The sequence below is a fragment of the Uloborus diversus genome, chromosome 5 (genome assembly GCF_026930045.1).
Source record: "Uloborus diversus isolate 005 chromosome 5, Udiv.v.3.1, whole genome shotgun sequence".
Taxonomy (NCBI): Eukaryota; Metazoa; Arthropoda; class Arachnida; order Araneae; family Uloboridae; genus Uloborus; species Uloborus diversus.
The window spans coordinates 100,136,208-100,160,659 of NC_072735.1; the positions used below are offsets into that span (position 1 = coordinate 100,136,208).

The 24,452-nt window shown below is 32.0% G+C and overlaps 1 protein-coding gene across 5 annotated transcripts in view; it reads right to left on the reverse strand.

Annotated features, from left to right (window-relative positions):
* The window catches only part of LOC129223396 (rab11 family-interacting protein 3-like), a 205,483-nt gene that overhangs the window by 7,645 nt on the left and 173,386 nt on the right, over positions 1-24,452 (reverse strand). For all 5 annotated transcript variants that reach the window (XM_054857990.1, XM_054857988.1, XM_054857989.1 and 2 more), the window contains 4 exons: positions 11,058-11,148; positions 8,586-8,635; positions 7,046-7,127; positions 4,810-4,947 (listed from right to left, as the gene is read on the reverse strand). In XM_054857990.1, the coding sequence (XP_054713965.1) occupies positions 4,810-4,947; positions 7,046-7,127; positions 8,586-8,635; positions 11,058-11,148 (361 nt within the window). The remainder of the gene's footprint in view (positions 1-4,809; positions 4,948-7,045; positions 7,128-8,585; positions 8,636-11,057; positions 11,149-24,452) is intronic.

Consider the following 24,452-nt stretch of genomic DNA (forward strand, 5'->3'; position numbering starts at 1 on the left):
TTTGTTACTTTAATTATTTTTCAAATATCCCAATCAGTTCAGTTTGTAGAGAAATAATAATTTTCGTGTTTCAGGAGTTTAGAGAATTATTTTCAAAGCACAATGGGGGAAAAAAAAAACTTAGCTGAAAAAAGAGCATGACACTGGGCAAGGGCATTGCTGGATTAGTAACAAGATTTCCTGTTCTTCCGTATTTTAAAAATCAAGCATCAAAACTTTATTACAAGGTGAAAACTGTAGTACCAAAACACTTGGTATGATAACATATTCTAAATCAAACTATGAATTTTGTCATAAAAATTTAAATTTTTTTGAACACTTATCTTTATTAATTCTAAACCCATATCATGATTACTTGCTGTTAGCCAGTATGTGTTTTGGTTCCATACTGTGGTAATTCATATTTAAGAAACTCGACCCCCCAAATGAAATGCTGAATTGCCGCCCCTGCCCACTATTTGTACTGGTTATCTCCGTTTTTTACATTTTGGCACTTACATCCCTCAGCTTCTCACTGACTCATAAGCTTCCTTGAAACAAAATAAATTAATATTAACTGTAAATGTTACTCATTATAAAAAGTATGCATCATCTTGGTAAAACAAAAATTTCAAGTATAACAGAAACTTGCAAAGGTTTGCACACAAAATAAATACATGTGTAAGGTTTAAGTAATATCAAAGACAGTTAGTAGTCTCCAAAATGTTTCAAATGCTGTCACATAAATTTCAAGCATTTCCAAAAGCATGCAAAAGCAGAGTTGTTGTATGAAGTTACAAACAAGATGGAAGAAGTCATCCAGGTTACCTGATACCAATATTGATTTGGTTACATAATTTTGCATTCAATTTTTGATTTCCTGTTACCTTATATCTTTTTCATATGCGGAAATAATAATAATAAAAAAAGTCCCTACCAAGTTAAATTACCACGTTTTAGAAAATCTAAATAGTACAAAAAATGTTTATAATAATAATACTAAAAATTACAATACTAGCAAAATTAATATTAATAAACTAGAAAATCAATTTAGATTAAAATTAAGATATTATGTTCAACTTTTTTGCAAGCTTTTAAAAAATATTACAGTTTACAAGTTGAATATTGCATTTTGTCATCATAATCATGTAGGGAAAATGTTTAGTCATAACTCTTTCTCTATTTTATGAAAATTAATGAATACATACATTCATAGTTCTATTAATATTTTCAAACTTATGGTGTATTTAATAGCAACATTGATTTGAATTTTTCATAAATGCCAAGTATTTTAAAAAATAAAGAAGTATACAGTACAAAATAAAAAGTGCAAGTCAACTGGTGTTATAAAAATCATGTGTTACAGCCAAGGTTCGAAAATATCATGATATATTTGAAAATATCAAAAATAACCGATATTTTCAATCATCACAAACTAATGTCTTCAAAACAGTAAATGCATCCTCAAATCGCTCTTTAATTATTATTATAACTAGCAAAAAACCCGGCGTTGCCTGGGTCAGTAATAATTATGAGAAAAAATTGTTACTTGCTTTTGTTTTCTGTTTTAAGTGAAAGAATTTAAAACACATCTTTTTGACTTGATTAAAAATCGAGTTTCTTTCTTACCCATAAAACTAAAATAGCAATAAGTATAAAGAACAAAGTAGTATTGATTTAGAAACAAAAGCACTATAGTTAAACATATACAAATTTCCAAAACATGAAATTAATCTTCTCGTGTTTAAAAAGTTGATACTTTTTTTTTAACATGGAGTCTAAAACCTTCTCTGTATAGCTATTGAAGTACGAAGTTTTAAAAAAAATATAGCCGCGCTTGTAATCCTTTTATACTTTCTTTAGTCATTTTGGGAAATTTCAATCATTGTGGGCTCTTGGTGCGATTTTACCGAATTTGCTTGAATCGTTTTGGGATACCTTCGATGATGCTCCCCCCTTCTTTCCTTACTTTGTACAACGATATGATATTAATTTTCGTTGAGATATTATTGCCAGGTGCTGAGATACTTTTGGTCACCATAAAATGGCGCTAAAGAGTTTCATCCGAAATGTTTCCAAAATAAGTAGTAAAATTTGGCGATTGTTTGACATTATGCAAAAAGGAAAATTAATGGAAGTTTTTGTGCTGTTTATGGATTTGCCTAATTTAGTTGCTGAATTATTTAACACAGTAAAATTTTTTTTTAAGATTCTTTGATTGGCGATATTTTGTTAACATGGTGAAAGCTGAGAAACATTATGACGTAGTCTTCGGCTTCAAAAACAGCGATGTTGAAAAAAACTGCCAAATGCATCAGCTACGGAAATCTTTCTGCAAAAATTTTGGCGATCTGTTGATTGATTAGATAATGAGTAAGTGTTCAATCAGCATAAATAATAATATAAACCATTAATTACATTAAAGTTCCGTTTAAATGGAAAATGATCAGCCAAATCATGTATTATTTGCCAATCTTGTGCAAAAATCTTACTTCAAGATTTGACTCGAGAAAAGCCTTGAACAGTCACGAAAAGCAAAGATAGCCAACAATACAACAATTGCCGCTATCGACAGGGAGTTGAGATGATACACTAAATACTGTATTGAGTTGAGGAAAGCCTTCGAACATGGAACTAAAAAGCTCATAACTCGTTTTTTATTCTACTTAGAAATTTCGAACAGGTGCCATCTTCAGCAGAAAAATCAGAGTTTTCGATGGACATATAATGTAAATATGTGCAAGTATTTTTTCATCCCTATATTAGAGAATTTATACGAAAATTGTATTTTATTGCCCCCCTAAGGGGGTTTTGCCCCCCATAACGGGACGAAAACTACCCTATGTGTTATTCTGATGCATAAGCTATATTATTGTAAAGTTTGATAAAAATCCGTCCAGTAGTTTTTGCGTGAAAGAGTAACAAACATCCATACATCCATGCAGACAAACTTTCGCATATATAATAGTAGTAAGATATGTGTACTGAAAATTAAGGTTTCTTTCATTTTTCATATCTAATATTTCATTTTACATTTTTGTCAATTTTAATTCATTCAGCATTAGCTGTTTTACTCATTTGTCTTCTGTTAGCTACTTTTACAGAGTTATATGATTCAGAAATAAACAATATGCAATAGTCAGGAGCACAGTCATAAGATATTTTCTTTTTTTCCAACCAATGTTTAATATTTAATTAGGTACTTTTAATATGGATTAAAATTCTTACATTACTAATAATTTTATGAATACAAAATAAAAAAGAATATTATACTATTTTTTTACATTAATGATGTATTAAGATATCATAAAAATATAGTACATAACTTTTTGGTTATTTTTAATAATAAATGAGCAATATTACTATGATTAATATAATTTTTATATTGAAAATACCATAGTTGTAAAAATAAATATCGAAAATATCAATATATGATGATATTTTCAAAATAAATATCGGATATATATCTTGATATATAGCATGATATATATCGGCGAACCCTGGTTAACAGCAGATAAATAGACATTCTCCAGTTCTGAATGTTGTTGCATTTATTTAGCTTCCGGGAAAAAATGTTGAGGTTCATTGGAAGAAAAAAAAAAGACTTTTAGAAATGAATAATCATTCCACCCAGAGTCAATGCGATAAGCATTTGTTTCTTTGCATAAATTACATTCTAGATTTTTTTATAACTCTCAAATAAGTTGTGCACCTCTATGTTTTTTCAAAATCAGTTGGCTAAAAATTTAATTTCGTTCACAAGCTCTCACTGCACGTTCACTGTTTTTAATCTATTAATAGTAAAACTACATCAAATCTTCACAATGATTATGCTTTCATCAAATGTAAAGAAAAACAGCATGCCCTCTAAAGAGCAATTTGTAACTGGTTTAGGTTTGATACTTCTTTTGATGTTAAAAATGTCATAACTTAAAGGTATATATGTTTGTCCTTCGAAAGAAATGTTCCAATCAAATAAAAGAAAATAGAATAACTTGAGTACTATTATCGGTTCCTTGGATATAACCACCTAAACTGTGATTACAGTTGTCATACACCGAGTTGAATGCATGTTTATGCATGGATTTAAGTCAAAAGAATATTCAGTTTAATTCAAGCTGAGCCAAATCTTTTTTTACAATCAGGATTTAAATTGAACAAAAAGTTGTTCGAATCAAAAACTAAAACATGGGTAGTTGTACATCCAAAGCACAGGGGGGAGGTGGATTAGCAGGAACACAGCCGACTAAATCCCCCTCCCCCCACTTATTATTATTGCTTTCCTTTAAAACGTTCTTAGCAATTGATAATATTTAATGAACCCTTTAAAATGGTTTTATTTATTCAAGCATATTGTGGACCGTTGCAATGGACCACTTAAGATGGATAAGAAGTTCACAAAAAACATAGAAATAGTGTGAGAGTTACTAATTGTGCAATAATGCCTGCTAATGCTTGTAAAAGGCCATGTGACAAAATGAGGAAATCATGAGGATTTTCAAGACCCATCAACAATGTGTTAAATTAAAACAAATACTTTAAAATAAAGGACAAGCGAAACACTTTAACTCTAACTTAAACTATTATTTCCCTTTCTAAAAAAGTAGGTTTCATTTTCGCCTACTTTCCCACAGTTTGTTTTTGCCCATGAAGTTTTTTGAAATACAAAAAAAATAGACTTTATAATTCCTACTACAACATCTTAAATTGAAAATATCTCTTACAAACTTGTTAGTTTTAGCCACAACACTTCCTTACACTTTATTAAAAAGTGAGAACTCTGAAGTCTGAACAAACATACCATAAAATATAAAACTAAATCATTCTTACTTTGTTGTTGTTGTCTCTTTCTATAGTAATTGCTTCTCTTTCCCTTCGGATCCCTTCTTGTAGTCGATGATGATCTTCTCGTAAATTTGTCAGCTCAGAAGTAACTTCGAATAACTGATTTTGTAATTCTTGTTTTTCCTAAAATGACCAAAATACTTTTGTTAAAATGTATTATAACTTAAAAAACTACAAGGTAAAACATTTTAACAACATATAAACTGTTACTTGGCAAAACTCATGAATCATCTTTTAACTAAGAAATATATTTTTCCCCCACGAATTTAGAGTAATTACATATTTATGCATCATGAATTATATATTATACAGAATGATACAGAAATCCCATTAAAGCAGAAACTTTCGAACTGATTTCATTGCAATTTAACACAGAACAATTATTGATTTCAAAATGTATAAACCAACTCATGTTTGTTTTAGTTTACAACCTAACAAAAAACACGAGGGCTGTTTTTTTTTCAACTTCCGATTGTGCTGCTCGACTGCAGGGAGAGCGGCATAGGCCAGCAATGCGCAGCAGTCGACTGCGCACCTCTCCCACTACAATCTCACTCGTTTTCGGGCATCCGACGCCATTACCAGTTTATCTAGCGACACATAAACATGGCTACCATGATAGAATCTCCCGCCAAGTGTAAGATTCACTGTAGAATGAAACGAGTATACGGTGAAAGATTTATGAGTGACAGTACAGAGCATGATTGGTGTAGGAAATTCAAAGATGGACGAGGTGACATTCATGATGAAGGGGGCCAACGACTATAGTCGGTCGCAAACGAAGACCTCGTTGATCGAGTTGACCAAACTGTAAGAAGCAATCTGAGGTTTACGATTACGGACCTATCCGATCAGTTTCCTGAGATTTCAACGTCAGCCCTATACACTGTCGTGACCGATAAGTTAGGCTACAGAAAACGCAGTGGAGACCCATCTTAAATCACTGGCGGCAAACTTCTATGAAGAAGGTATTAAGAAGCTTGTACCCAGGTATGAAAAATGCCTCAATTTAAATGGCGATTACGTTGAAAAATAACTAATAATGTACCTAACTTTTGATAATATATTTATTTAATTACTCTCACTAGTTTCATTTTTATACCACATCGGAAGTTGATAAAAAAACAGCCCTTGTATATATCCTTTCAAATGAAGACACAATATAATCGCATGAAATCTTAGCTTGTTAAATAACATAAATATGTGTGTCATTATTACTACTTGAAATCTTAAAGACTAGGTTCGTTTAGCTAATGTCTCAAATCAATTTTTAAATTTAACATTTACTTTTGAAAATAACTAATTTGTGAGCACTACATAAGGTAACACATTTTGAATGGTGTTCAGATCTATCTGTTTCACTCTTCTAGATACACACCTGGTCATGGGAATGTTATGTTTCTACACAATGAGAAAGTAAGTATATTTTGAAAGATGCAGCCTAAATCTGAAGACATACAATACTTGATATAAATAAAAATTGAAAGTATATTTTCCATCAGTAATTCATAATTAGCACCAGCAAGACTTTATACTTAATTGTAGTGAAATAAATATAGTGAAGCACCGTTTATATGTTTTTGAAGGGACTGTATGAAAAAAGAGTACAAATGAAAAAACATATAATAAGTATAGTTAAACTCTGCATGCACCAATTTAAAAAATGTATAATTGATAAAAATGTATAAGAGAGAAACTTATAAACAGTGCTTCACTGTAATTACTAATTACCATCAAAGTTTTCATTCAGTTTATCCATACATCAGTATTCATTTTTTTTCCACCCACCCCCTCCCCATATATTATAGGAGTCTCTCAGATATATCACCTAATGGGGGGAACTATCTCCCTTTTTTCAAATTTAGAAATAGTTACAGAAAAAATCAAGTTATGGGTAGGATACCAACAATTTGTTTCACAACTTGATTTACACGAACAAAAAATATATAAAATATTGGAAAAAATAACTAACACTTTTTAGAAATAATGAAAAATAATTTAGTGTAATTTAGAGTCCCAGAAAAAAGTATCCAAGCTAAGTTTCTTAATGTTGATAATGATATTCAGAAACTTTTTACAAGTTTCATTAATATTCAAAAAAACTGATAGTTTAACATTAAGCTATTAAATTAGCAGTCTAAAATATTTTATCTTGGCAAAAATATTGACTCAATATTTTTCAAGATAAAAGTATACAATAATTTTATTCAAGATAATTTACCAGTTTTAGTTTTTCTAGAAGAGTTTTCAATTTTAAGGATTCTTCACTCAACTCCATATAGTCTTTTTGTAATGATAATAATCTGAAATGAAATACAAACACTAAATAAATATCACACCATAAAAATATTAATACCTATATCAATTTTGAGGTTGTGCTAAGTACATATTTTGTGCAGAAATGTTTGCAAAAATACCTAAATTGTTCTCAAACACTTAAATACAGCCATTATGTATAAACCCATTAAACTATTCCTTTTAAAAGACATAATTTTCCCAGTGAAGTTTTATCTTAGGCAACTGAAATTATGGAAATGACTAAAGTTATAGGCATCATTAAAGAAAAAAAGGCTACTGTTTTTTTTTTTTTTTAACTTAATGCAAAGCAGAAAATTTCATCATGAAAAATTGGTACACAACATTAATTTTGCTGTTTTGGGAATTTAAATTGGATGTGAGAAATCATTAGAACCATTTTAATTTGAACCATGAACTGAATTTAGAGGAGAATTATTATTCATCATCAATGCTTTTTTACATAATAAAATAAAACTAACCAAAAATAAACAAATTACTATTTAGAATCTATAAACTAAAATTGGTGTAAAACTTTGATAAAAGTATGCTAACATATAATCCATGCTGAAATTGCATTTCATCAGTGAACATCTGCCTATCAAAGTTTAGCCAAAGGGATAAGTTTAAGAGAAAATGCATACATTTTTAATACACAAACATTTCTTTTCATTTCATTACGTTCATTAGACACATGCACTTTCCTGACACAAAAAGAGTCAGTTCCATCAATACAAATAACACTTATTTAATGCATCAAAAAAGATTGTTGGTCAATGGTCTCAATGGTTGGTAGTAATTTTCTTCAGCAAATATTATTTTGCCCTTGCCCATGAGACATTAGAGTTGTTTTGAGGATCGCCACTTCAGCAAAATGGATAAGGCAAAAAAAAAAAAAATCTAAGAATTTGTGTTGCAACACTTTCTAAATATTTTAGTGCATACTGTAAATCCGATCATAATTAAATTGAATGACAATTGCCATTAAATGTAATTTTAAAAAAAACGGATTTTTAAAATAATCCAGATTATAATTCCTTCAATACTTTGTATCTACTGCAATTATTGTATTATACTCAGTTCTTTTGTGATGCACTATAAACACTCACAAGATAGATTTTTTTCCCATTTAAATAGAATGCATTGATATTTATAGAAAAAAAGTGACCCTATGAGTTAAAAATATATTTTGTACTTGAAGTCAATTATAAATGACAAAATAATCTGTAATATTGTTTCTGTATTCACAGCGAAGTTTATAACAATTCAAGTAAATTTAAAAAAAAACTATTAAGAATTTACAATGTATACTACATTATCAGTGGCATATTTTAGCATGGCCAGGATAAACATCCGTTGCATAACAGAATATGTGTAACAGAGTTTAGCTCATTTGAAGAAAAACAGTATTTCTATTAAACAAAAGCAAAATCAGAAATAAAATAAAATAACACTAAAAAACTTACTTATTGGCATATTGTTCGACTTCCAACTTGGCTTCTCGCTCACAACGAGCCTATGTAAAGTGGAAATAAAATATTCAATAATTCCATTTTAATTTACAAACGATTATTTAACTTGGAATAAACACTTATGAGTTTTTGATTTCACATGCTGAAACAATGTTAAAGATTAGGGAACATAATTTATTTATGGAAGAAACCTATTCAGAGGATTCTAATTTAGAAGTTTAGGGGAAAATCTTCTTGTTTTATAGGTAAAGGGAATCCCAATTATTTTTGATGGAGAAAAAGTTGTAATATTATTTGATCATTTCACTCTTGTGGTGTTGTTCCACATGGTAAAAGTTTTTAATTTTATGTCACACTGCTTTGTACAACTTTATTCCAATATTGGCTATTAGACTTCATTTATACAAATTTTCCAAAATTCTAGTCAATAATTAAGAATACTTTTTGATAGAATGGTGAGAAAGAAAGAAAAAAGAAAAAAAAAATTAAATTAATTTGAATTTTGACATCTTGAATTCAAATTATGTTTTTCGCAATCACGAGTGTGTGTATATAGGCGTGTGTGTTTGTGTGTACGGGTTATGTGTATGTGTGTGTATGAATGTATGTGTGTGTAGGTATATGTGTTTGTGTCTGTGTGCATGCATGAATGTGTGGGTAGTTGTGTATGTGTGTGTGCGTATGTGTGGGTGTCTGTATGTATGCGCGTGTGTAAGTGTTTGTATGTGTGTATGTGCGCGTGTGTGTGTAGTTGTGTATGTATGCGCGTGTGTGTAAGACATGGATGCAACCTGGAGACTGCTTTCGCTATAGGAGCAGCATCGTGAGGAGCCAGCCGGTCCACGGTGATGGTGCGGAGGGTGGCGGTGGGAAAAATCAGTGTAACGCCAAAAACAGTCAAATGAGAACAATAAGCAATCGTGATTGCTCAAAAAAAAAAACGATATTCTGAACTTGCAAAACGTTTGTTAACACATACGTTTTAGAAGAAAGAAAGCTAAAAAAGTATGAGAAAAAAAATATTTATCTGCACTTTGAAGATCATCTGTAAACAAAGACATTTTGTATCTGGGGTATTCCACGGTATTTTCGACATTATGTAGAGTCCGTAACGTGACCTTTTTTTTCCATAACTTTTTAATTTACTGTTTGATTTGCAAATTATTTTATTTTGAGCTGGTGTGTTGGAGGAAAAGATCAAAATGAAATTCTATGCTAATCAAACAGTAAATTAAAAAGTTATGGCAAAAAAGGTCACGTTATGGACTCTACATAAATGTCAAAAATACGGTGGAATGCCCCATCTACAAAAACAAGTTTTCCCATTTTAGAGATACACATACTAAATTATCAATAACAGTACACTGCAAAAAAATTCCCCCATTTATAACAATACTTTATATGCATAAATACAAAAATAAGGACAAGGGAGTGCTTGAAAAAAACCACTAATCTTCAACAAGAGGGTCTCCTGTCCAGTCTATTTTCAAGCAGGAGGAATCTGAGAAATTTTAACAGGATTGCAATTAAGAATGATAAATTAAATTTAAAAAGATGTAAAAACTTTGTATTATACATACACATAAGAAAAAAAAAGTTAATCTGTAACCTATTTTGTGTTTGAAAATTGATGACATTCTTCACCCTTATGCAACTATACTTCATACAAAAAGATAATAAATTTCAACAGCGTGTATTTTTAAATGAACGGCAGAACTGTTTTAAAATTGAATAGCACAGGGAAGATAGACAAAATATAACTTCTTCCACTCTTCGAGACAGTCATGTTGGAAGATTCGAAACCCCAATCTTTTTTCTTTGTACTTTACATCAATTATACCTATACCAAATTTAAGGTGATTTTTTTCACCTTGCTCCTTCTCCTTTCTTACGTGTTTAAGTAAACAACAAATTCTACTTTACAAACACTCAGCGTTGCCATCTTGAACTAAACTAAAACTCAAACAAAAGTATGACATTTTGCCTTTTATCTGTACCCTCTTCAATTATAATCATTAAGATTTCTCATCAAATAGTTTCCAAAAAAAAAAAAAAAATCTGCCTCAAATTAGAAATATTATTAATTAAAAATGCTAGAAACCTTAAAATATTTAATAAGTTAAAAATTAAGACCTCAATAGATAAAAAGAAAACCTAAGACAAAAAGAAAAAAAAATCGGCCTTCGAAAGAAAATTTTCTTGTAGTAAGAAAGTTGTTGCAAGTTTTGAAAATTTCTCTGCTTGCAAACTATTTTGATATTAGTAATATGCAAGAATAATAGTTTAATTTGAAAAGCTAGTGGAAACATTTAAAAGAATCAATATTTTCTCAAAAACTAAATTAACCTGTTCATCAACTAAGATCTTTTAACTCCCAGCCAATAAGCATTTGAATATTTATTGTTCCTAAATAAAACGTAAATTCATGAAACATAACAGAAAGAAAAGAAACATTTATATATCTACCATAATCTCTTTGAATTTCTGTGTTTCTGTTTCTACGCGATCTTCACTTCGTATTTCTAGTTCCCTCAACTGCTCTTCCAAAGAATGGATCCTAAAACGAGAAAGACAAACATTATCAAAAAACATGTTCAGCAAAGTATCATATTACATGTTTATTTGCACAACAAAATATCAGAATGGAAATTTATTTTCGTTACTTTTTTTAAATTATTTTTTTTTTTTTTTGCCCATAAGTGAATTGAATGATGTCACACCCGGCAAATTAAGTTTTTTTCTTTGCGTATATTCCAATGAGAGTTAATGTTACACTCAGGATATAGTTCCTTTGGCTTGGGAAAAGCATTATTGCTTTCCCCAAAGTATTTATAAAACAGAATTAATTGTAATTAAATATCAATACAAAAGAGCAAATAAATACTATAATGCTTTAGAATTTCATATATTTTCGTTTAAGTCTTTACTGCATAAATACAACATACTCAAAACAGGAGTTTAAACTTTTTAAATTTGAACTTTTAATTAGGAATCAATGCGCATACAAAACAGTCATTTGAAAGGGGGGGGGGTGTCTGTCTTTTAAAAGGAAAACGTTAAAATGCAAAAAGAAATACCAACACAAAAAATATATAACTGTTTCATCTGCCACGTTCAAATACTTTTTATTGCAACCAAAATGTGTAATGTTACACTTCCTGTTGCCTCCTCCTTCCTCCTTGACACAAACTGTCTCAATTTCAGGAGCCCCCTTCCTGCCCTCAGAACCTAACATCATTTAGGGATGACCTCTATCACACTAGCATAGTTTTAAATTTTTTACTTTATCAACTTTTTTGTCTTGTTTAATTTATTGTTGACCATTGTTTTCAGCGAACTGTTCACAATACAAGTCTTCTTTCCTTCATTTTTTTTTTCAACGTTTATAAAGAAAGTAGAACAAAAGGGACAGCTTTAATAAACATCAAATCATTAAAAATAAAACTAAAGGATTAAAATAAAATAAATCTATGATCTCTTTAAATCAGTTTTTTGACTCCAAGCAATCAAGATTTAATAGAGCATATAAATTCCGTTTCCAAATCAATTTTTCAGAATAAACATTTCAGAAATACTGATTAGATTATATCATCCATTATAAATAGAAAAATAGTTTCTTTAAACTTCTGGCACAAATTATTAAAAAAAAAAAAAAAAAAAGGTATCAATGCTTTTAAGAAAAGCAATATTTATCAGTTCTTGAGATAGATTTCAAGGAAAAGAAATTAAACCTCTCTTTATAATCTACTGTCACTCGGACAAATTTATTGCTTTGAGTTACTTTTGCTGAAAATTTTAAGTAACAGGGGTCGATCCAGGTTTTATTTTTTGGGTCCCCATTTTGTGAAAAGGCAAAATATTTTTGTGAAATTTCGTTATTTTTGTGAAAAAGCAAAATATTTTTGTGAATTTTCTTTATTTTTGTAAAAAAGACCTTCTCGTGATTTTTTTCTTGGAAAAGATTTTATTAAAGCATTTTTAGCTGTCGTATTGTTACAGAAAAGCCTTAGACAGGTTTCAGGGGTGATTGCAAGTTCTTGAAGAATACCTGAAAGCTGTCAAGAGAAAATGCGCTGGGGGAGGAGGGAAGTAAGACCCTTAACATTTTATTCGTAATTTGACACATACATTACATTTATTGCTATTTACAAATATACATATGCAAGGCACACTTTCTTAAGGTGAAAGTCTCACAACAGATTTCCTGTTTGCCCCTCTCAAATACTTTAAGAGCAATGAAAATTGCACATGCTGCTGAACGTAATGATAACTCCTAATAAATACAATATGAACAGACTCAAAGATATCACATATTTCTTAACACGGAAGTGAAATACTCATTAAAGATTCCATGTATGTGTTTGAAAAACTTAAAAGTAATTAAAACCCAAAATAATACTGCACCAGCATTCAGCGTTTAATTTTTTGACGTTCTTACAGAGTAGGTATTTCGTTTAAAACTTGGCAATTTAATGATGTTAATAAATATATAAGAAATTTTATTTGTTTGCTTCTTAACAAGGTACAGTAAACATCAAAAATGCGAAAAATTCGTTTACCATGGCCGATGTAAGGAAATCAAGATCTTCAAAAGAAATAAAAATATAAAAACAGCATGTAACATAATTTCATTTTAAGTAAAGTTACTTTAGAATTGGATTTTGAAACTCAACACAAATTAATACTAAATATATATTGCGTAATCAAAGTAAAATTTAAGATTTTCCTGAAAACAAGCTACCAATCACAAGTGTCCCTCTCCCGTCCCCCCTCTGACGCTCTCAAGCAAAAACACCTCACGCAGCAAGCAAAAAGATAAGATGGGGGAAGGTGGAAGAGGCTCCCGCATAGATGCGTACACCTTTGCGTTTAAAAAATATTGTGAAAAGGCTGCCTTTTTATAAATTTTTGTGAAGGGGCTGCTTTTGCGACGCGGAATTTTGTGAATGGGGCCGCTTTTGCGATGAGGAATTTTGTGAATGGGGCCGCTTCTGCGACGCGGAATTTTGTGAATGGGGCCGCTTTTGCCATGCGGAATTTTGTGAAGGAGCCGCAAAGCGGCCCCAATTTGACGCTAGATCGACCCCTGAGTAAAAAGCATTTTTATACCTTATTGCTCTTGAATTTTTGCAATGTTTCTTTTATGAATTGTAGACTCTTTAATGTATCATTCCAAAAACAATATAGAACTAAAATGTAAGAAAAATAAAAAAGGAATGCAAATTCTAAAATCATTTCACGTTCAATTAAGACAGTTAGCAAACATTTGGCGAAGTTTGCGAATAGCTCTGAGAAAATGGTTATTTTTCTTTTTTCTCCTTCTTTTCTCGAATCTAAATCATTTAATTAAATAGCCCCTTTAAAAGTTCAACAGAAAACAGAACATAAGAATATAGAATAGCACGTTATCGTTTGAAATCTGAAAAGAAAAAGTAATTTCGACAAAGCCTGTACAGCGTTAATAATGTCGAAACGGGCAGCACTTCATTTTTTAGCCATGGATATGACAAGATAATTTTTGCTTCCAAAATTTTCTCTAAAATGAACTTGGGTACTATACCAAAAAATCCTCTACAAAAATATTACGTATGAACTGGGATGATAGTGGCTTAACATCAAAAGCCAAAAGGGAAAGAAACAAAATTCAGAAAGGTTACTCACACACTGTATTTCATTTGTAAGGATCACCTCAATGGGCGTGACCTCAATGGGGGGGGGAGAGGTCATGACAGATTGCACCATAAAACTTTTCGAAAGTGTTTTTAGGGTTTTTTTTTCCTTTGGAGGGGGCATTTCCGCTATTTGCAAATATCGAAGGAGTTTAACGCAGAAACAAATGGGGAGAAATATTTTACACTCGTCTAAGTTGGTTAGTCATATAAAAGTCCTTAATTAAATCATGGGGGGGGGGCGGGGGGGAATCCCTGAAAATCTCTCGTACACATTGAAAAAAAAGAAAAATGAATATGCATAATGTTTAGCTTGTTTTTCTCCACCCCTTCGACTTTTGTTAGGAGCTTGCTTCGGAAGAAGGGGGGAGGGGGGATGAGCAAAAATAAAATCATGCAAAAGCTTTCTGTGAAACCTGTAGGGGAAGATACAGACTTAACATTTCAGAGGAGGTCTTGCAGAGGAATGACCCCCCCCCCCCACACACACACTGAAATCATGAGTTACTCCTGAAACTACCACCTCTGTAAAAGATACGCTACTACAACAGGCTCGTCCACATATAGTAAAAGTTCCTCCCACTTGTGCATATTAAATCTTTAGAGCTTGAAGTACATTTACAGTTGGGTAGCTTTAGTAAAAAGAACTTCTTTCTTGGGAGGCGATAAAAAGTTGGAGTGGAATGACAGTCCGAACCATGAACCATTTCCGCTTCGTTGCACTTCGACCGATTGATGGGAAACCTCCTTAAAAACAATTTTATATAAAGACCCTCTTCACTGGATAGCGAAGTATACTATAAGTTATTTTGGACAGGTTTCGTTGTATCACAAAACTTGCAAGCGAAAAAGAAAAAAAAATTAAAAAAATACTATTACTTGAATTCTTAAATTAAATTTGAAGGCTTTCCTTCACTTTTATTGTAACATCTTGAAAAAATAAAGCAATATTGGGTTTTTGACGTCGAAAAGTAGTTTTTGACACAATAAGGGTATAATATTGATTTAAACTGTCCAAATCTATGTGCACAAAAAGCGTGCTGAAGAAACCTACAAACTATAAACTAGCAATTACATTATGCTGAAATTTGAAATTTAATACAAGTAATTAGCCAGTATTACATTAATTTTAATTAATAAAGATTAAGAAAAAATGACAAGTTTAAAATCTGATTTTCTCAGTGCATAATGTCATTCCTTTTTTTTTTAATCATAAGAAGTCCTCCTGCTAGTTGACTGCCCAGAGTGGACTGCTCCCTCCCTAGCTACACACTGCATTCATAATGCACGGAGTGCGTCAGCAAAGGCAGTGCGTCAGCAAAGGCGTTAAAAAATATCTCTGACTGTAGCTTGTTAAAATTGACAGTAAAATAGCTTGAGGCCCTATTTCTTCAAAATAATCTCTAAAGAAAAGGGAATTGAAAAAAATTAATTTAATCAAAAAAATATTACATAGTTAAGGAGTGCACTTGAAACTTAAGGGAAGTTCTTTAATGTTCCATAGAAAATGTAGGAAAACCAAGGCTGTAGAACATGGAAACATGGGCATTCATGAGGATTTAGTTACATATTGTGTGAGTTCATTCTAGAAGAGAACCCAAGAAGTCCATCTTTTAATCCTTAGAGTTCAGCCCTCTGTACCTCAAATTGCAAAATCTAATCCTCATATTGCGAATGAGGCAAAAGGGCGTGGTGTCATTTTGCTCCATTTTTCTTTCTTTCGTTTTTTTTTTAATTTAAAATCTTGGCTCTTCTCCAGAGAAATTGCGTGATTGTGTGTTCCAATTTTTCGTTTGCCATTCACCACAGAGCACTTGTTTAAATATCAGTGGTGCCCAACCTTTTTTTACTTAAGGGTCGCACTTCATCTAAGATAAATCTCATGGGTCAGAACACTTGTAAAATTAAAATGTGTTTTTATTTTTTTATTTTTGTAGATTTTGGAAACATTTTTGCAGAACATGGGAAAACGCAGAAAAGGAAAGAAAATTACAAATCAAGAATTATTGCTATCATTACTACATGCTTATTTTATTGGCACGAAGTTTCTATTCTCTCTGTTCTGTAGGAACAAATTTCTAAATACCAGGCTTCAAATTCGCAACAACTATTTGTAAGTTGTTTTGAAAGGTTTCTGAATGTATTTTTCGATTCATCATAACAGCGGGTCACATCGATCCGCTCCACATTCGGCCCGCGGGCTGTAGGTTGGGCACCACTGATTTAAACAAATCACTAGTCTGTTTACTCACAATATAGAACAACCTAAGAGTTGAAAAGATTTATTAAAAGTTTGCTTCTCCAAGAGATTATATCTTCATCAAATTTTTAAAAACTTTTTATGAACTAGAGCTGAAACAAACTAGAAGGATTATTTTGAAGGAATGCAATGGGTTTCTTCATTTCAAGAAAACACTGGAATTCATGAAAGAATGTCACTCCCCTCTCACTCCCTTATTTTCTATTTTCATACACTAGCCTCTGCTTATTGTGATTGCTGTTAATGTCATAAAATCGTTCAATGGTATTAAAATCATTCGACTTCCGAAATTAATAACCGTAAATAAAGAGAGAAAAACAGTTAGGAAAGTCAGGGCCAGCATTTAATTTTTTTTTCGAAGTTAGGAGCAAAGAGCATTCAGTGGGGGGCACACACATCCACATGTGCTAATTACACTAATTTCACAAAACCATGGGGAATGGGACAGCTTCCTCCAAAATGATGGACCGTTATGGAAGATCTTAATATGCCTGTCATTTCAAAATTTTCAAGGGGGAGAGGGGACAATACTCCATCGGAAAAAGAATAATAATGCTATCTCACATGTTTGAAAATAAAGTAATTTCATAAAGCTAGGAAGGGTCGCAATTGCTCCCCCATGACCCTTAAATGACCGTCCAGTTCCTAATATTAATGGAAAGATTCTTTTAAAATGTATAGGTATACCCACTGAAAATATAAGATAAACTTCTGAATTTTTACAAATTTGATACAAAATAATTTGTATGTGTCTGAAATCGATCACTTTGTAAGCTTTCGTATTTATGTTGTCAATATGTCCGTTAATACTCATGACAATCAAACATCCAGGTGGTAACACATTTTTCCGTTAATTTAAATGTCATTACTAACGTCAAATTTTCCTCATTGAAAGTTTAAGAGGTGGGCAGTTTTTTTATGCTTGTTAATTGACAAACAATTATCTAATAGAAAAAATTGTGAGGATTTTTATTACATTTAAATGATGAAGGCTTACAAATGCAAATTAATAGCACTGATTATATCTTACATTTGAAACACATTAACATTTTTATAAAAAAATCTAAAATAGAAAAGAAAAAAAAAACACGCTTTTGAATGAATTAATTTATAGTTTTAAAAGGGATGTCGCAATACATACCATTTCGAAATTCGGTAAGTTTCCCGGCATCTACGAATCACGATAATTCCACCTAGCAACGTTCCATATTTAAGCGATCAAAACAATCACATAAGCTGTCATTTCCATTCAGAGCAACAACATTATGCTCAGACATGTTGCCGCCGAACTCTGCGCATCATAACAAACAAACGCTCCGCACCGCATACTTTGCATGAAAGGAACGTTTCTTTCGGGTTACAGACGCGAAAAGATTCTGACTCCAGCGACTTCTGACGGGATTCTGACCAACTAACTGAGTACGTCGTACGTCTACATTGGGTGTAGTAAAACGGATCATGCGTGACGTCATGAGAAGTTTCCTTCTCGGTTTCTTTTTTCTTTTTCAGTTCCAGAAAAAAAGAAAAAAAAAAGGTTCACAAGTTCAGGAATTTTACTCGTGCGTGAGTCACTGGCTACAAGAAAAAAAGATGTTAGGCGGTTCTGATAAGAAGGGAATTAGAAGGAAGAAAAAAAGAAAAAGCAAGATGCTAGAGGATTATGTAGTATCACATCATTAGGACACGTTTTTTAGTACAATGGGTTCTTTCACGAACTGCTTTCTCAGAATCCTCAAATTTTCGGAAATTGAGCCGGTGACTAGTGTCTTGTTACTCTAAGTTCTAAGTTTGGGAAGATGCGGGAGCAAACAATGTGCAAACTTCCCTTCCGAATGATGATAGTTATTCTTTCAATGTACATACAAGATATTCGTGGGGAGAAGGGAAAGAGAATACCCCAACAACAATGTATTTTTAGACCATTTTTACTATTCTCTAGAGAACTGAAAATTCAAATGTTCAGCAAGTCGCCAGTTGCCCGGTAGGTACTTCTAGTTTAGTAGCCACTTAATCCAGGACTTTTTTTCTTTTTTCAATTATTGGCATGTGAAACCTAACTCAGGCTACTCTTTACGTATGATATGAATTTTTATAAAAATTGAACAATGGTGCTGCAACAATTATGGTTGATAAAAAATATTGAAGTGTACGTATGATTTTCTTACATGGTACGTATGATACCATGTGAAAAATTGGGATGGTTTTCACATCACAAACTAAGTGCGACGTAGTAGAAAAGACTTGTGTGGGAGGGGGGGGGGGGAAATCAACGAACTAACTTTTTGTGTGATAGGTAGGATTTTTAAAAAGTGGCCCGGTAAAGTATTTTATGAAGTCGCCAAAGTCTACTGTTTCCATTATCCCATTACGAAAAACAATCCTCTTAAAATTTGTAGTCGAATGTTCAGTGAAATTTCACGGATCCGGGATCTGAGCGTTTGGCACCATCATTCAGAAAAAGAAAAAAAACATCAACAACTTTTGTAATAGCTGAATGTACTTGAAGAAGTTTTTTGCATCGTCAACAACGGAGGGAGCACTACTATTACATAGTTTGAAGGGGTGGGGGAGAAGTAAATAAATAGCTTTTAAAATTGATAGTAAGTCAAGCTTAATCGTTTAAAGTTTGATGCAATTCAAAAACAGTTTTGCACATAACAATAATAAAAAAATTCCAATTTCTAATTTAAAAATTTCCAAACTGACTAAACAGCAAAGTATTTTTTAAGTGTTAGATGAAAACTAACATTGACATGTTCCAAAAAATATTTCGCAAAATCATTGAGAAGTTTTTTGATTTTTATGGCGAACAAATCCTAAAATCAAACCACTTCAATTCGTTGGAAAATAAAATTCTGGGCTTTATTTATTCATTTTTTCAGGTAAGAGTTTTCAATGTAGCAAAACCAAAAGTATTGAAAACAAAAATATCCAACATTAATATTGAGCTGCGCACAAGAGCGGATTCAGGGGAGGGTCAAAGGGTCAGCTGACCCCCCTGTGAAAAATTTTTATATTGTGATTATTATTGAATTTCAAATTTTTAGATCCGAAAATATAGTACTTGGAATCAATGTGAATCTTTTTTTTTTTTTTTGCTTTTTCTGTTCGGTATTTCTTCTTAGCGCGTCATAATTCAAAGGATTGACTGGGTTCGTTTACTGGGCCATTGCTATTTTTAGTTTTTTGCTAATTTTCAAAAGAGTAATAATTTTTAATGAGCTTAAAGTTTTTTCAAAGCACTCTTCCAACTCAAACCACATGTCGTGTGTGCGTTGTCTGAGCTTTTTTCAACCATTTAATAGCTGTAATTTCATGTATTCAGATCTTAGGGTAACGTGACTAGCCTGCCTATCTAACGAAATATGAGCTTTGATGAAAATTTAAGGGAATATAATCTATTGTGCGCTCTTTTTTTCTTTTTTTTTTTTTTTTTTTTTTGGGCGATTTTTTTTTTTTTTTTTTTTTTTTTTTGTGACTTTTCTGTGCGAATTTTGTTTTCGTGCGGTGTATGAACATTTCAATCGGATTGCGACTCAGTTGACGATAGTATTTACAAAACGGACGAAGTTATTTATAAAACGAACGAACTTTTTTTATGCGATTTTTTTTTCTTTTGCGATCCCTATTCACCGCACAAAGAGAGGTTTGGGTGTATCTGTAACAATTTTAAGTACATGCTAGCAGTCTCGAAAGAACAAGAAGTCTTTCAAAAGCTAAACACTTGAGGGTCATTCCACGGAAAACGGTAATTTTGTCCCGCACGTGACGCTTCATACATTTCATTAAAAATAATAATTTCAAAGGATAATGAACAAAATTTTGTTGCTTAAGAGATCACAAATGTATGTGTGACTTTTTAAGCAAAAAATTTCGTCATAACTGTTTAGAATTATTTCTTTTTAACAAAATTTGGTAACCGTCACGTGCGAGATAAAGGGCCGTTTTCAGCGGAAAGGCTATATCCATATTTTTTTTCCCTCTAACGATTTAAATTATTATTTCTCAACAAATGATCTATGTTTCTTTTACGTTGGAACTTTAGCTTTCAAAATCTACAATTTGTTTCGTCATTGCTATATTAATAAGCAAAACTATTAAGTAGAAAGTCGCCCAGGGGTGCCCACAAAAGGGGATTATGGCGCCATCAAAATTTTCAGGGGGGGGGGGGAAGTTATTGATTTATTTAAATTTAATAATGGAAAAAATTTAAATTTATGTACTGATTTATTTTTTACCTTTCTTGTTTATTTTAATTTTATTCTGTTTTTCTTTAATTCATTCATTTATTTAGTTTGTGTGTGCAATGTGCATATGTTTTTGGCATAGCACACAACTTTTTTTAATAATATAAATAAAAAAAAAGAAACAAATAAAAAAAATCATAAAAAATATTTAAAAAATAAATTAAATTAAAAAAATAATAAACTAAAAAATAATTAAAATTAAAAAAAAATAAACTAAAAAATAAAAAAGGGGAAGAGGGTTGAGAAAACTTTTTTTGGCGGGGGAGGGGGATTTGCGCTATTGAATTTGGGGGGATGGGCACCCCTTAAGTCGCCTGTCAAGATATGACGGGTGGAAATTGATTCTACATTTGAACGAAGCCATTGCTTGTTTGATGATATTTAAATAGTTGAAATTTTAACCCTAACTCCAGTGGATTATCCTTAAACTCCAGTAGACAGCATTCATTGTTGACCGCTTTTTCGTTTCTTCGTTCCCCTAAAATGACACAGTCTTACCAGTGAAACAGTTAAGTTGCCGGATCGAGTTCAGCTTTGTCACAATAAAGCCTTTCCCTGCATGTTAAACATTACCAAAACATATTATCAAATTATCATACCGTGGCGCGAGTTTCATAGTTGAAACCAGGGGCGGACTGGGTCCTGCAAGAGGGCGCCAACCTTGGCCTCCAAAGGGCGCAAGAAAAAAAAAGTGAAAAAAAAAAAGTGAAAAAAAAAAAAAACGAATTTACACCAAGGTTTATTGGTTTAAAGAGTAGGAAAAAAAAAAAGCGAAATGAAGTCGCACAGGTTTATTAGTGCAAAAAAAAAAAAAAAAAAAGTTGCAACAAAAAATAAAAATTAATAAAATAAATTCACAATTTTTTTTTCATATAAAAAAGGTGTTCAGGTTTGAGGGCGCAAGAGCGCATAGGCGGTAGGGCGCATCGGCCCACGGGCCGATGAGCTGGCGGCCGTATGCAAAATTTTAAGGGGGGGGGGGGGAGGGCTCAAAAATATTCCTCATGGTTTAGCAGAATATTTTCCCCATGGAAACCGATTTCAATACAGATTAGAGACATTAAACTTTGACATTTTTAGTAACTTATTCATTAATGGCTGGAAAAGAAACTTTTATACATTTTTGCAAAGAAAAAAGAAATTAAATGTGCAAATTAATTAAATTTTAAATAACAAAGTTGTTTAATGAAAATAATACTGAGTCAGGAGTATCTTTGTATCAAATGCAAAGATTAAAAAATGTGTTTAAACCTGATTAATTAAGATATTAAGGCCTGTAACAAAATGTTGGTTAAATTAACGAGTAGGATTGTCCCGCACGTGACGGTGGAATGGCACTTAATATTTTTTTTTTTTTTAAAGTTTGGGGAGAGGGGGAATTGACAAATTTATTTGTGGAATAAATGCTTAGCACTACGCTATCTTTGTTTCGTAAAAGCACGTATATCATGCGTCAACTAAATATGAATATGATTACGCAAATGTATGCAATCGTGAAAGTACCTCAAGGTCGCAAGGGTAGTGGTGGTAAAACACTTCACAGAAATAATGTATTTAAAGAATATTTCCAATCGTAATACGGTAACAAATATGCCATGACGCAAGCAGGAGTGCACCCTTAAAGGCAAGGGCCCCTCAATATTGCGGAGACCCCCTCTCCCCCCCCCCCCAGGTGGGCACCCCTGGCAGCAAGGATAGTTTTGGTTCTTGTTCCCTTCCAAAAAAAAAAAAAAAAACCACCCTAGTTGGGCCACTGAAATATTCCATATATCAACTAAGAATGTTCGAATTTACCCAAGGGGATATACAAAACGCATACGTAATGTATGTGAAGCAACGTATGTGGCTCGAATTCACCTAATGTTCGTGAATAATTTTGAAATATTTTATTTCCTTAAAATTCGATTCAACAGTTTCTACAAAAACTAACATTAAACTAAAAATCACAAAAAAAAAAAAAAAAATATCGGACTCAACTGAATCAAATAGCTAAGAACACTCAATCAACTTTCAAAAGAAAAGAAGAAAAAAAAAAAAAAACACTTCAAACTTACCCTCTTTTTGCGTCAGAAAATTTTCGTGGTTCAAAAAATAAAGTGTTTCAACCTATCTTAAAGTTTTGTGCAGGTGGGTAGTAGAGTGCTGATGATGACATCTTTAGCCCATGCATTTCAGCTCAGAGTTTGTCTATATTACTTATTAATTTGCTTTATTCATATACACTCTGTGAATCAAAGTGTATGAATCTTATTTTATCTACGTAATCTGAGCAGATGATTTTGAAATCTTTTCTAATAATAAAGCTGGCAGTCTCTCTGTCTGGATGTCTGTGACGCACATAGCGCTTAGACTGGTCGGCCGATTTTCATGAAATTTGGCACAAAATTAGTTTGTAGCATGGGAGTGAGCACCTAGAAGCGATTTTTCAAAAATTCGATTTTGTTCTTTTTCTATTCCAATTTTAAGAACATTTTACCGATCAAATTATCATAACATGGACGAGTAAATTACCAAATTATCATAACGTGGAACCGTTACATGGGCGAGCAAATTAACATAGCATATTGGAGAGAAATTCATCATGTATTATTTATAAATATACAGGCGAACCAAATGACCTTTTAATTTTCTCCTACAGGCAAAGCTGTGCGGGTACCACTAGTATTTAATGAACCTAAATTTCAACCGTTCAACCGTTTCTAAAATTGTAGCATAACTCAAAAAACAAAACTCTGTTCCAACCTACCTTTAAATTCCTTACGCATCTCAGCTCAGAGCTTGCAGAACATTACTCGCGTACAGACTACTACGTCAGACAATTAATATACGATATTTCACTAGAAATTTTGAAGTGTAGGTGAATTAGCCGAAATACTGATTAATTTCTGCCATGAGCATGAAAAAAAGTTTAATGTGTAACTCAAATTACAATGACACATTCGAACACATAAATTGCAATAACAAGTTGAATGTGAACCGCATTTTGACATCTGAAAGGAATAAAAGTATTAAACCAGTCTCGTAATCCATCAGAAAATTAATAGTGGATATGAAAAGGACGAACATTCGGTCTTTTTGAATGCATGAGTAATTCATCAGAGTATTCATAATAGTTATCATTTCGTGTGTAATTTCAGACAAAAGATTTGGATATCTTCCAACACAGAAAGCCTATGGGTTCAAATCAGTGTTATTTTGGCAATTCATTTTTCAAAACGCAATAAATTATTTCTAACTTTCTTCAAATATTTTATGGTTCACTAATCATGCCAAACATTTTGGCTGAAATTTTTTGAATGCGTTCTAAAGCTGAAGTTGTTTCTCAATCAGTTTCTGAAAGAATTAAGAGCATTCTGCCAAGAACTTAGAGAAAGGTAAAAAGCTCAAAGTTCTCATAATTCTCAAAAGAAAAAAAATAATAATTTGAATTTTGACATCTGGAATTCAAATTGTTTTTCGCAATCACGTGTGTGTATGTAGGAGCAGGGGCGCCGACTTGCAAAAATTATTGGGGGGGCTGGACATCACCGGGGGTTTAGGGTGTTATGTAATCCCTCGGAGGTCCCCCACCCCAAATAAAGGTCAGATTTTTGAACCTTGAAAATGCCATATTTTCTAGTGTGTATAATTCTAACAAATAAACAGTATGTGACACGGCGTTTTCGAAGTAAAAGAATCTAAAAAT